Raw genomic sequence first — 13,910 nt, forward strand, 5'->3', positions numbered from 1 at the left:
TTTGCGATATCCGAAAATTATATCCATTAATTGATTGATGATTGAGGAGCATTGCAATCACAATGAAAAACTTCTTTTATATCATCTTCATTTATTACCGCTTTTCCACATTTCGTAACAAAATCCGTTAATTGCAAAATTTGACCTTTGATTTGCATTATCCGAAAACCTTTAAAACGTTCGCGGCTATCATCATAAAATTTAGCTATCGTTCACTAGGCTATATATCGTGAGATTGGCGACTAACAACTAGTTGCTCCGCTAAATTTTATCGTGCTTCTATCGTGCACCAAGACAATTAAGCCTAAATTGTATTAGTTTAGTTATTTATTATATTTATGTCTATTTCTGGCACATGCTTAAGGCTTATCAGAGTTCTGAATAAATAAATTCCCACCATATATTTAAGCCTTATTGAGGGCAGGAGCTAGATGTCTTACCGCCTGATGCAGTCTCCGTGGGTCCTAAATTCTGCGATTGAATGCGGCCATATGAGCCCTGGCACTGGTTCTGGGTTTATTTGAATAACAAATAGTTCAAATAGCCCTAAAAGTAATCTTTGGGTCTATGAGCATCATTAACAAAATCTACTTTTAGCATATGCAAAAAAATTTTTGGTAAATTTTTCCTCGTTAACATTTTTTAGCACATTTAACTTAAATCTGTAATCATTGCCAAGCATAATGTCAACATAAAAGGTTACCACACTCCTTTATTATTCAACTACTAGCATAATAAATTGTTTAGGCATCGTTACATGAGTCATTACTCAATGTGTCACGTTTTGATAAACATGCGGTAATGAAAGGAAAGTATAATAAATAATGATTTGCCAGGTTGATGTCAGATCAACAATGTATCTGTGTGGAATGTTTTGGTTTGAGATGTATGCCAAGCAGACATGCAGCAACGGAGCCAAATTACTGATCATACAAATTTAGGTTTCTTCAATAACAAGGTATTTTATTTAGTGTCGAAGCTGAGGGGGGAATCAAACGTGCATGCATAAAGCCTATGAGAAAACGTTGTTGTTGGTGGTTTTTGAGGTCCGGATTTTAGATCATTCCGGATAACGGATGTCCATATTTCGGACTTTGTAATGTATATTGATTTATGAAAGCAGAAAATAAGAGGAATTAAATGTTTGATTGATAATAAAATACAATCCCAAATCTCAGCAAATAAGAAGTCTATAATTTTACATATAGAAAACAGTTTAAGATTTTTTAACAAATTGAATATAGGTACTAAAAACAAATCTAGACAGGGCAAAAGCATGTGATAGTTATGCATTTAATTATGGAATTTCGCTTATGTTATCCAGATTTATTCACAGATTCATCTTTCCCTCTGTGGTTTGATCTTATCAGCCACATCTGACTTATCAGCAATATCCCTATATAAATAATAAATAGCCCTATCTGACTTATCCTATCTGACTTATAAATATAATAAATAGCCCTATCTGACTTATAAATATAATAAATAGCCCTATCTGACTTATCAGCAAAATGCTCAAATGTAGCAGAGATAACCTATAACATAATCTATCACACTTGAACAAAGGTTGGGTACATGGTCCACTTCTTACATATGGGTTCCTTCCAAACCATTTCACAGGGTAAAGATCAGAAGAGTCTATGATACATATAAAAGAAAAATGAAAACAAAACAAAAGCAGTTCTTTCAGGGTTGCCACTCAAACAGGAGAATGAAATTCCCTGACTTTTCCAGGTTTTCCAGGTGTGTTTCAAGAAAATTCCAGTCTATCTGCGTAATGTACGTTGGCTGTGCTAAGAGGTAAATTAATTATGGTATTACTTGTATTGTGTAGCAAATTCACTTAATTATTCAACAAATCCCAGAGGACATTTATTCTTAATTATTCTTGGTATACTTTGTTTGATAATTTTGTTTAGTTTTCCACTTAAGAAACTTAATAAAATTTAAGATATATACATTGGATAACAAATGTATGTTTTATTTAATTATTTCTCATGATCATCACCAGTTCAACATGAGGCTAATCCGGTCCTTATAAACCACAACGCAATGCTAAATAGTTAGGTTAGATTTTAGGTAAATTTAATTCGTGTGAGGTATGTTCTTAAAAGGCACCTTAACACTTGAAAACACAAATATAATTATAATAGTTGTTGTTTTCTCCACTGAAGATTGAGATTAGAATCTTCCCAATCTGGAATAAAATAAGGCTTTTTTTTGCAGACATTCTGCAGCTAAACGAAAGAAAGAAATCTATTTTAATAAATTGAGGTATTTTATATTTATTTCCCAGCATACATAAGGAAAAAATATGTGCATTAAATTTTGTGATGGTATGTCATCATACTGCTATAATTAATTTCAGGATTATGCCAGAGAAAATTTTCTGAAATTTGGAAATCTTATTTACTAATAATAAATAAATTTAGAGGGAAGAAGCAAGATTAAATTATATGAATAACATACAAATAATTACTTAAAAATTTAATTAGAATAATCAACGATATTTTAGCAAATATAGTTATATTACATGGATAGCCTAGATGACTGATTACTATTTTTTTATTTTACTGCAAAATGGCAAGGTATTTATTAAAAAGAAAAAAAAAAAAAGGTTTAAAAAGATTTTGCGGTAAAATTCTAGTATACGGTAAGGCTTTGGCACGATTTTGAAAATTGTCGCCAAGACCAAAATGACCCGTTTATTGCGCATCATGATGTCGCCAAATCCCATTATTATTCTAACCAAAGAACGTCTATGTAAAGAAGAAAACGTTCCATACAAGTAAAATGCTATTACGCCGTTAGAATGCGGAGGGAAAATTTGCCAAGGGATTTGGCGACGGAACCTGGCGGCCAGAATTTCCCTCTCCACGATGTGTACAGGAAATTGAGAAACACATGTTAAGAAGAAACGCTCTTTGACAAAAAGAAAACTACGAAAATCCGGTTTTAAAATTATTGCGAAAAATCCACACAATAATTTTAAAAATGGATTTTCGTAGTTTTTTTCCCCCTTGAAAATAACTAATCCATGAATTAATTTACTTGCGCCAAAAAATATTTTCTTTTCCTTTAGAGTTTAACCACTTGCGCTAAGACTAAACTTCACGGTTGCGGTGCCGTGCGCTACAATGTAACAAGCGGTAAAGTGTCTCATTTACGCCGCTCCGCATCTGCGAGTGCAATTCAGAGCTGTAACTCGAGAAATAAACAATCTTGTTGTTAGGCGACGTGTGCACCACGTTATTCTCATTTTTGCGATAACTGCTTATCGACGTGGTGTTCACGTCGCTCACGGTTTGAGACAAAAGCATCTCGACGTGCGTGGCACGTCTTTTTAGCGCAAGTCGTTAAAGAAATTTTAAACGATATTCATTTTATGAACTCTTGATAACGTGACCTTCGAACTTCGACACCGGTTTCGAGCTTTGGCGACAGATATCAGACATGCACAGCTGTTTCCCTCTATGATGGAACGGAGCCACGTCTGTTGCAGAGAGGTTTTCCTTCCTTACAATACATATTCTTTGATTCTAACCTCCATGGTACTGTATACTAGGATTAAACCCATTTTGTTTTATACGAGAACAGGTACTTTCTTTAGTTCATGCACTGCACATGCGATTCTCGAGAATACTGGAAACCAAAAGTTGCGGGAAAGTTGCTTTGCCTTTCTAAAAAAGACAATCAAATTGGAGCTGCAAAAATTGGCTCTATGCCAGCTACCCGAATGACACTCACGTGATACATAATTCGCCAAAAAAGTTATCTCTTCCGACGTTGGCGCAAAAATCGTTTTTTTTGGTGGGATCGTTGTATGAACTTCCCTGACTTTTCCAGATTTTGACAAAAATACTTAAATTCCCTGACTTTTCCCTGAATATTTTGGTCAATTTTCGAATTCCCTGACTATTCCCGGTTTTCCAGGTAGCGTGGCAACCCTGTTCTTTGTATTTCTGTCGCAAGATTTATTTTTTTCAATCTATAAAATTGGCAAAAACCTATCTTTAAAAAGTGCGTCATATATTAAGATAAAAATATATTTTCTCAAATAACTGATTGAAAAATACCGCACTGTCCTATTTCTTTTGATTAAAAGCAAAGAAAATCAACAAACAATTTGAAGAAAGAAGTGATAAATTTGTTATTCACAAATAAATTGTTACTCACTGTAGTTAACAATCAGTTATAAATCACTGTTAAATATATAAAAAAAAAAGAAACTAATTGATAGGATAAATTGTCCAAATTCTGATATAACATTATTTCATCACCTATACAAAGATGTTTTTTCCAATCCAGGTGAGTTCACATTGTACTGCTTCAAACTGTTTACTAAAATTAAAACTTACAGACAGTTGGCTTAGGAATTAGTAACTAACCAAAGTAATGTTATCTCTTTATTTATTTTGTTTATTACCTTATATAGAAAAGTTTAACTTCTACGGAATAAATATCACTATGCAAATCCACACAAATCTTTATATTTTTGCAACCATATATTTTTTAGAAATTTGATTAATGCACTTTCCTTATCTCAAATGAAAATATATTCTTTTCAAAATACACATTTTTTTTTTTTCAAAAATAAAATATCTCAAATGCTTATATCTTTTCTTAAGATTGGGGAGATAAGTTCGCAAATGTCTACTACTGAGATTGCAAACATTTTGACTTTTGTGTTGTCATAATGTTCTTGAAACAATTCTAATACTATCAAGACCCTGTTGCTTCTTGTATTTTCAAGTTGAAATGTATCACTGTCACATTAGAAATGAAATATAATAGCATTTCTCAGGATATTGTGACAACACATGAAGTCTAAAATCATCATGAGCATATAACCATAGCTGTAAAATATTTCCCAGATAATAAAATTGCTACCCTGATCTATTCATTGCAGCAGAATGCATTTGCACTGTATGTCACCCAGGGTCGACACCCTCACAAGAGTCAAATGGCAAAGTCTAACTTACATATCTGCACAGTAGTGAGTAATTGTAAGTTGTCTGCTGTAAAATACCATAAATATAGTATCTTTAAATAGGAGACTGGCATTGCACAATTGCAGTTACATTCAGAAATTAAATAGCATACTTAATGCTCTGACTAACCATTTCACTTTGTGCTCATTCTTTTCTAAGACATCATGTCCACTGAACATAATTACTGTTATGCAATTCTGAAAATACTTTGATTACATTCGATATACTCTAGCACAGTATATGTGTGTAGAATCCTGTGTAGATATTATGGATATTTGTGTACAAAGTATGATGAAAAGGCACTCAAAGTGATATACATTTGTACAGATGCCAAACTTTGAGGAGGCATCAGTAATATTTAAACGAATTACGATCATGACATTCAGATGTTCCCTACACTGAAGGGAATTAAAAAGCATTAAATGGATGTTATGCCACATAAAAGATGCAAAGCAAAAGAGCAAAAATACAAATTTAGGATAAATTTTTGGATGTTCCTGTTCCTGATCTGCTAAGGTAAATTTATTGTTAGCTAAGCTTACTTTGATAAAAACATTGTTGTGAGTAAATAATTTCACTTTCTGCACAAGAACAGCATTCAGTGTGTCAGCAGTTAAATCAGGTTTAAATTCAGTTTGATTCTTGTGTATTCTGCTGAAAATCCTTCTAGTTGCTGTGAGGTACTAATAAAATAGTCAACATTACTTCACTGAGCCCTCCAAATTGTAGAGCCCACTTTCCTCTTAGAATGTTGAAATGCTGTGCCATATTCCATGGATTCAAGCAGTAACAGGAATTTCCTCATCAAAATCAGTGAAACAGTAATTCAGTTTCCAACTGGTCAACAGCAACAAAGAAGTTTTTGAGCAGCAAAACCATGTACTGAACAGATGAAAATGAATGATTTTTCCTTCTCAAAGAAACATCCACTACTTCTGCATGCTCAAAAAATGTACTGCTAATCAGCATTTTCTAGGGTATGTAGTAACAGCCTACTTTGCAAAATCTCCGTGCACTGGAATAAAGATGTTCTACTTATCAAGCTGCAAGTTTAGATTCCAGAATGAAAGCTCTAGTATTACCATCCCAGATCAGGATGATCTTTCTGGTTTTCCCTTTATGTAAGTAAATATTAAAAACTGATGCAACAACAGCATGGGATTTAATGGTTATAGGTTCAATAAATCTTAACTACTAAATCTATGAAAAGAGCAAAAATTTTTCTTATAAATGAAACACAATAGAGGAATAATAAGCACAAGGATATTACTGAAGAAGAGGTAAAATAATTTACATGCAATATTCTCTATCTGGGAACTGAAAAAAACTGGCATTTTCTTAGGAAAAGAATGCATTTACGATTTAAACCTTCAAACTGTTGAGTTAACCTGTTCACATATTCTAAAAAGGATAACCGGCGAGCACTCATAATTTTGTAAGGCTAGTTCTTGGCATAAATTGAAAGAATTTTTACATTTTAAGCTTTTCTGAAAAGACTAATAAAACTAAATCAAAAGCTGCTAAGTCCATGAACAGACTTGAGGCAGGAGCTCACAGAAGTAAAACAGCTGAACATTTTTAATGAAAGGACTAGCGTCCTTTGCATTACCCATCATGGTTTCTGCATTATCATATGCAAAGGTGACAAAATTTATTCAAATATGAACTTTCGAGTACAATCATTGTTCAAGACATCGAAAAGTACTTCCCTTGAGTTATCGGTGGATTCCAAGAATGATAATGATGAACACATTCGGCCTTGTCTACTATTGTAGCATGAAACAATGGAGCACAATTTTATAAAAACCAATCTGAAATACAGTGGCTACAACCAGAGCAGTTGTTTTTTAGTCCATTTGCTCGATTATCTAGGCTTAGCCAAAATCAGGAAACACTGATAGAAACAATGAATTTGTAAGACTGTATTGCACCTGTCATGATGAGAATAAAAGCTCTGTATTTACAACAGAGTTGTAACTTTTTTATGGAAAATGATGATATTGTTTTCAAGGCAGATTTTATTTTCATGTCTTTGTGTCTGTTAGATTGTATGTGCTGTCTGTAGTCACACGAGTGCCGTGAGTCACTGAGAAATCACAGCTGCAAGCAACATATTACACACAATTTTCTTGAAAGTTCAAAGCAATTAAACATGGCCATTCGTCACCAAAACTTTGTATTTTTGATGAACTTTTTGCCTATTTGAAAGCAATGTGGTAAGTACATTTATCGCTACTGTTTGCAGTGAAAAACAAAAGTGAGAATCATCATACACATGCTTACAGTTTCAATAAGCAATGTATTGTTAAGTTTTATGTAGTTCACATAACACGTAAATGGGACACGGGCTCAACAGGCCGAGTTCATTTGATGTATCAATTGTGACGTCAGGACAATCACTGCAGTTGATACAATATAACAATCAGGGCCTCAACACAACTGTAGGCTTTGATCTTTTATGTTTGCTTATTTCCACACAGCAGTCATTCAAACTTGGTCTTTTGTGTAGCAGTTTTGATATGAGTAATTCTGCAACAGAAGGAAGAAATCAACAATAATTATGGCATATCCATAATATTTGGCATTTTTGCACTTGCAGCATGAAGCCAAATGGCACAGACTGCTCTTGGATCATATTGTGAATGTGCTTTTAATTTACAGCATTCTAGCTGACTTTGTTTACAGCAGAGATTTAAAGGAGTTTTATCAACACTCCAAGGTACACTGAAATTATTCTCCATTGCACTCATTTCAATAACAGATTAATATGCACTAATGAATTGTTATAGAGGAGAAAATAAGGTAATGAATAATGAACATCGTTATATTAGTACAGCACCAATCTAAAATAATTATGCTTGAATATTCCTTTACTTTTTATTACATCACACAATTTATCACATATTTTTAAAAATACAGTAATACAGAATAGTTGGTATTTTTAAAGAAATCTGAGTTTATTTTATCCCCCCTGTAAATTAAAAACATATCCATTCATGTCACAAATGATGTTTTATTAAAAAGTAAACATTACTCACCATACCGATTTCATGAACAAACAAATTTTGCAGGAATTTATTGTTAGAAACTTGTATTAAATGTATCAGATCAGCACTAAATGTATCTCTATTCTTTTCTAAGAATCCTACAAAAAGGAAAGAGTTAAAAAAAATAAAATGTACATAAAACTATTAACAAGAAAACATAATAGTTTCATTTCACATTTTGGGATGAAAGGAAATCACATAAGATTTTACGTTTACTGTAAGATTACATAAACTGCATGAATTCTTTAAAAAAATTTTTTCCTTGCTGAAAACAGGACTGCAGTTCTTCATTGCAGTGACCTACAATTAGCAGCTATAATGCTAATTTCATGTTTTAAAGTTTAGACAATGATGCTTAGTTTAATTCAAAATTGTTCTAAATAATGTCTGTATTTTATGCAACATAAAATTACTCCAAACTGTTAATCATCACAAGTTACTGAAATTCTTGAAATAATAACCCTCAAAATTCTCAGACGTATACATATAAAAATAATAAATTGAAATTTTCACATTATGAATATTACATGGTGCATACTATGAATAAAAAATGAAAAATGTTAGTAATGAAATATTAAAATTTTACCTCTAGTATCATAGAAAACAACTCCAGCAAAATGATTCAACCCAAATGAAGTATTGATATCAGATTTTGGTTTTAAGTAGTTTTTGTTGCTTCCATGCATTTTATGAAGTTTATTTAATAATGTCTGATCTGTTCCCTAGCAGGACGGGAAATAAAAGGAGAGTTGAGGTAAGAAAATAATACATCAAAAAGAGAAGAAAACTCAATATCTCAAATCACAAATTTCTACTCAGAAAAACAGAAATAGGACTAGGAAAATAATAAATTAATTTGCATTTAAAATATGTTGCACAAATAAACAAATACTGCAAGGACAAAAATGCAGGGTTAACAAGGCCTGTTCTGAAAAATAAATAGAACAAGACATTTTAAGCCATTAATTTAGTACATGTTTCATAGTTAGTTTTAAACACATAAGAACGACTATAAAGGTTTATACAGTTATAAGAAAAAGCACTCAAAATTCTTCCTTTTTGGATTCATATAATAACCAAAAGAAAAAACAGTACAAAGTCCAAGATCTGGATGCTTCGGGACTTCGGCAATTCCGGACTTGGACTTTTCTGGATGCTAGATCATCAGTTTAAATTTAGTAGGGTGACATATAAAAATTATAAAACTAAAAACCTGAAATAATGAAGCATTTACGACCATCTAAGAATCAAATCTATAAAAATAAAATACAAAGCTCAATATTTAGTTTTTTGCTCTATTAAACATTTCTTTCAATGAAAGCTGCTTTTGCTTCATTTTTTATGCTAATACTTTCTCTTTAACTTTTTATACGGACATAATTCCTTGTTCACTTATAAAGTTCCATTGTTCAAGTCCTGTAATTGCCGTGTCGAAAATTCTCTCTAAATATAGCTATGTCCTCTGTCACTTCACTTTATAGGTAGCACTATTTTCTGGAATTGGCTATACTACAGATTTTGGTCTGTTAACTGATTGATAACTACCATTCAATGAAAAAATTCTGTATTTTATCTTTGTTTATTACAAAATTATTTCATTTAACCAAATGTCTTTATAAATTCCAATATCTGGAAAATTTTGCTTTTTGTGCCTGATATCTGGAAAACTTTCGAATTTCTGACTATCATCATAAAGCTTTGTCAGCATTCGCCATACACTATTGGTAATGCATAATGGGATTAGCAATCAAAGACACATTCTGAATTTTGTTTAGCTTCTACTACATGAAGATAGGCCTGAATTACATTAGTTATTTATTATACTTATGCCTTATTTCCCACATATGTTTAAGGCTTATCCGAGTCCTGAATAAATAAATTTCCACTTAAGTCTTATTCAAGGCTGGCTTGGTTCATTTAGTTATGGCAAAGCATTTAAGGGCTATCTGCCTAAGGAAAGGGATGCCTTCCTGGAGGAACCAGGGAAACTGGTTTGTATGCATGTTACAAATGGGGAAAACCACAAAATGCCCATGCAGCCAGCCAGTTTGTCAGAATTCAAAGCCCAGACCAAGCGCTAGTGTCCAGTGACTACCGCTTGGCTGTCAGTGGGCTATATCCAGGGCTTGAGCTAGACATTTTGTGGCCCAGTGCAGTCTTTATAGGTCCTAAATTCTGTTCACAGTTTCCTCCACAAATTCTAAAACTTTCGCCTTCCTTGAATTCTGCCTTACCCATTGTGGCTGCACCAGCTTTGGCATCGATACTGGGCTTATCTGAATAAGAAATCAGTTACTTTCAAATTACACTAAAAGTAATCTTCTCTGCAAATTTACAAAAATCTACCCTTTTGTATATGGAAAGAAATTTATTAAATTTGGAAAGAAATTTATTAAATTTCTCCTTGTAAACACTTTGCAGTGCAGTTAGCTGAAGTCTGTAATCATCGCCAAGCTTAATATCAACTTAACAGGTTACCACATTCCTAGGTATTCAGTTACTAATACTTAAAAAAAAAAAGAACATTGTTTAGACATCACTGCACAAGTCATTCCTAAAGCTGCTGTGTGTTGACAGTCATGTGGTGATGAAAGTTAAAAAGTAATAAATCATTATTCACCATTCTTTAAGGATATAAACTATTCAGAATGAGTAAAATCAACGATGTTTCGATTTTCAGAATGTTTTAGTTTGACATGAATGCCAAGGGAAAAGGCAGCTACAGAACAAAATTATTGATCATACAGATTTATGCTAATATTTTTTTATTATAGAGGTATTTTATTTAATGCTAAAGTGAAATTAAGAATCGGGACTCTCCATGCTTTATTATGAAAAAAAAATATCAAATGCACATGTGTGAAGCATACACAAACAAAAAAGATGACTAGGGGTCAAGATTTCAGATCATTCTGGATAATTAGGACAATTTCGAACTTTGCACTGTATTCCAACTTTTATGCAACATTTAGCTGAATAAGAACGTCCTGTTAGATTGCAAAACTGTGAATTCAGAAATTACATCATAAGAATATTTTTAGAAAAACCAAGTTCTTGAAATAAATATAGAAGCACAGATGTAAATTCCTCCAGCTTAGCTACAGATAAGATTTCCAGCACAATTTTTCATAAAATTATTCAGTATATGATTTATCAGCACACTTGATGTGCTTATAATTGCAAACTACAAAGCAGTAATACATACATATGTACATAAACTGTAATTCCTAAAACAATTTATTTAGCATAACTAATCATACAACTCAATCTAAAATTTTTACACACAAATTTAACCCACTACTAACCTTTGGAAATTTACTTTCTTCATCAATTAAAGCCATGATATTCATGGGTTTTACTGCTATAAGATCTAAAGCTTCTTGATTGTCAACAAATTCTATATGTTGCCAATTAATTGCTTCCAAATTATATTCTTCTTGTTCCAACTTAAAAATGTGTCGTACAAAGAATTGTTGGAGATTTTCATTAGCATAGTTGATACAAAACTGCTCAAAGCTGAGAAAAACAAACATAAAATATGATTAACAAGTTGATAAAAATCTAAATAACTTATATAGACAAGAGGGGATTAAAAAAGTGACAAGTATTATTCCAATGCATGAATTAATACGAAAATAAATTTTTCCAAAGAGGTGTAACATATGTTAGACCAGTGCTTCCCCACCTTTTTTGCCCATTTCCTTTAAAAAATTTGAAAAATAGATATATATACATTTATTTTGATTTATATGATTTTTTAATGTATTATACATTAAACACACAAAAAGTATAGAAAATGTTGATAAATACCAAAACTTGAATAAAAGTAGTTTTTATATTCATAAAATTAAACTAAATATTTAACAGGTAAATAAAATATGAAATTCCCCCATTGTTAAAAACCCTAAATACACTTTGTAACAGGCAAATAAGTTTTATGCAACTGAAATTCATCACCAAATCATTGACATTTAGAATGAAAGTGCAATAAGTAGACACAATACTGCAAAGTGGTATCGCTTGTTTGAATTGGGAATAAAGGATACAGACAACCAGCACAAAGCACGCAGTGGATGTCCAAGTTCATTAGCAACAGAAGTGAACACAGCACAGACTGAAAAATGATTTGCAATATTAACAAATACTATATGCCATTTGATGGTGTTGGTGTATTTAATTATGGCAAAGCACACGAGGGCTATCTGCCTAAAGGGAGGGGTGCCTTTCGTGGAGGACTTTCTAAGGGAAACTGGCTCGTATACATGTTACACATGGGGAAAACCACGAAAACGCCCATGCAGCCAGCCCGTTCGCGGGATTCGAACCTCAGACCGAACTACCAGTGTTCAGCGTCTTTACCGCTCGGCCGCTGGTGGGCTATGCCATCTGAGCTGAGCTGGCATTGAATTATAGAACTGCACAACACATCCTTAGGGATTTTTTTTTTTTTTTTTTTTTTTTTTTTTGTGGTGATTAAAGGTTTGAGCATGAAGGATTTCATATGCCTTATCTGATAAATAAAATGCCAGTCTCATTTTTTCAATGTTATGCTACAGCTGGTCAATGCTTTCTTAATCACACTACAACCATGGATAAAACCTGGCTCTACCACTTTGTTTCCACAAAAAAAAAAAAAAAAAAAAAAAAAAGAGCAATTCTAAAATGGAAACACCTGGTCACAAATGAGAAAGAAGTTCAAAATGACACACTTAGCTAGCAAAATTACATCCACCTCATTTGGGAGACTTCTGTTATTTTGCTAGATTTCTTGAAGTGCAGCAAGAAATGCTGATCGTTACTGTGTCACTTTGATGACATTAAAAGAAGACATCTGATGCAAGCAGCCATGCATGTTGAGTAAAGGTGTCATACTTCTTCAAGAAGATGACAGATCCTTTATGCCCTTTTGTATGTTAGAATTGCTGCAAGCTTTCAAGTCAGAAGTAAACAGCCATCTTTCATATAGCTCTGATTTAGGTCTTAATGACTCCTTCCTATTGCCACAGATGAAAAAGTACTAATCAGGAAGAAGGTTGGTTATCTCTTTAAAGTTAAAACAGCTTCAAAGAACTGGTTTTAGACTAGGATCCTTCTTTCTATCAAACTAGAATTGAAAAAATGGTCTTGTTATCAGACGAATGCCTCAGTCAATTTGAAGATTACGTGGAAAAGTGTTGTTTAACACTTTCAAGATGGTGCACCCTTGTTTAAAACATTTCCTTGGGATGGAAGGACGTTGAAAGGAATCATCCCACAGGACAAAAGTTTTGCATCGCTGAGGCTAACTTAAAAAAAAAAAAAAATTACTAAAACTTTTACTTTAATGTCCTAACACCATAATTTTCAGTATTTAGATTATTGCTTAAGCTATAATATATGTTAAAATTAGCATTTAATAATCTTTCCCCTTTACATGAAAATATAAAAGAAAAATTGCTTACTTTGAGAAATACGTTTTGGAAGAATTAATCAAATTATTCCGAAGTTTTAAGTGAAAAAATATATTAATAAACTAATAATAAAAAAAATACAAGAAAGACTATTTACATGAAGTAACAGAATCTTTCACAGGAGTGGAAGGCAGGCACTCAGGGAGCTGACTCTCTTACAAAATGTCCATACAGATTCACTGAAATATTGCTCTCTAACACTTCTCTAAAATGCTCTCTAACGCTTCTCTAAAATTAATGATCCCTCTCATTCATGTCACTTATTAGGTCATTTACCATATTAGTATCGCCATAAAAATTGAAAACCGAAGTATAAACTGAAAAATACTGAAGTCGAGGCTTTCCAAAAGAAAAAAGAAAATACGCGAAATGTAAGCGACAAAAGCAATGTAAAGCACAACAGATCCCCCACACAGTATCCT

The 13,910-nt window shown here is 32.6% G+C and overlaps 1 protein-coding gene across 3 annotated transcripts in view; it reads right to left on the minus strand.

Annotated features, from left to right (window-relative positions):
- The window catches only part of ck (unconventional myosin-VIIa ck), a 361,748-nt gene that overhangs the window by 128,105 nt on the left and 219,733 nt on the right, over nt 1-13,910 (minus strand). For all 3 annotated transcript variants that reach the window (XM_085809040.1, XM_085809041.1, XM_085809042.1), the window contains exons 12-14: nt 11,344-11,554; nt 8,625-8,760; nt 8,030-8,136 (exon numbers count right to left, since the gene is read on the minus strand). In XM_085809040.1, the coding sequence (XP_085665166.1) occupies nt 8,030-8,136; nt 8,625-8,760; nt 11,344-11,554 (454 nt within the window). The remainder of the gene's footprint in view (nt 1-8,029; nt 8,137-8,624; nt 8,761-11,343; nt 11,555-13,910) is intronic.

The sequence above is a fragment of the Stegodyphus dumicola genome, chromosome X2 (genome assembly GCF_044657685.1).
Source record: "Stegodyphus dumicola isolate Sdum_Otavi_A_Nest chromosome X2, ASM4465768v1".
Classification (NCBI taxonomy): Eukaryota; Metazoa; Arthropoda; class Arachnida; order Araneae; family Eresidae; genus Stegodyphus; species Stegodyphus dumicola.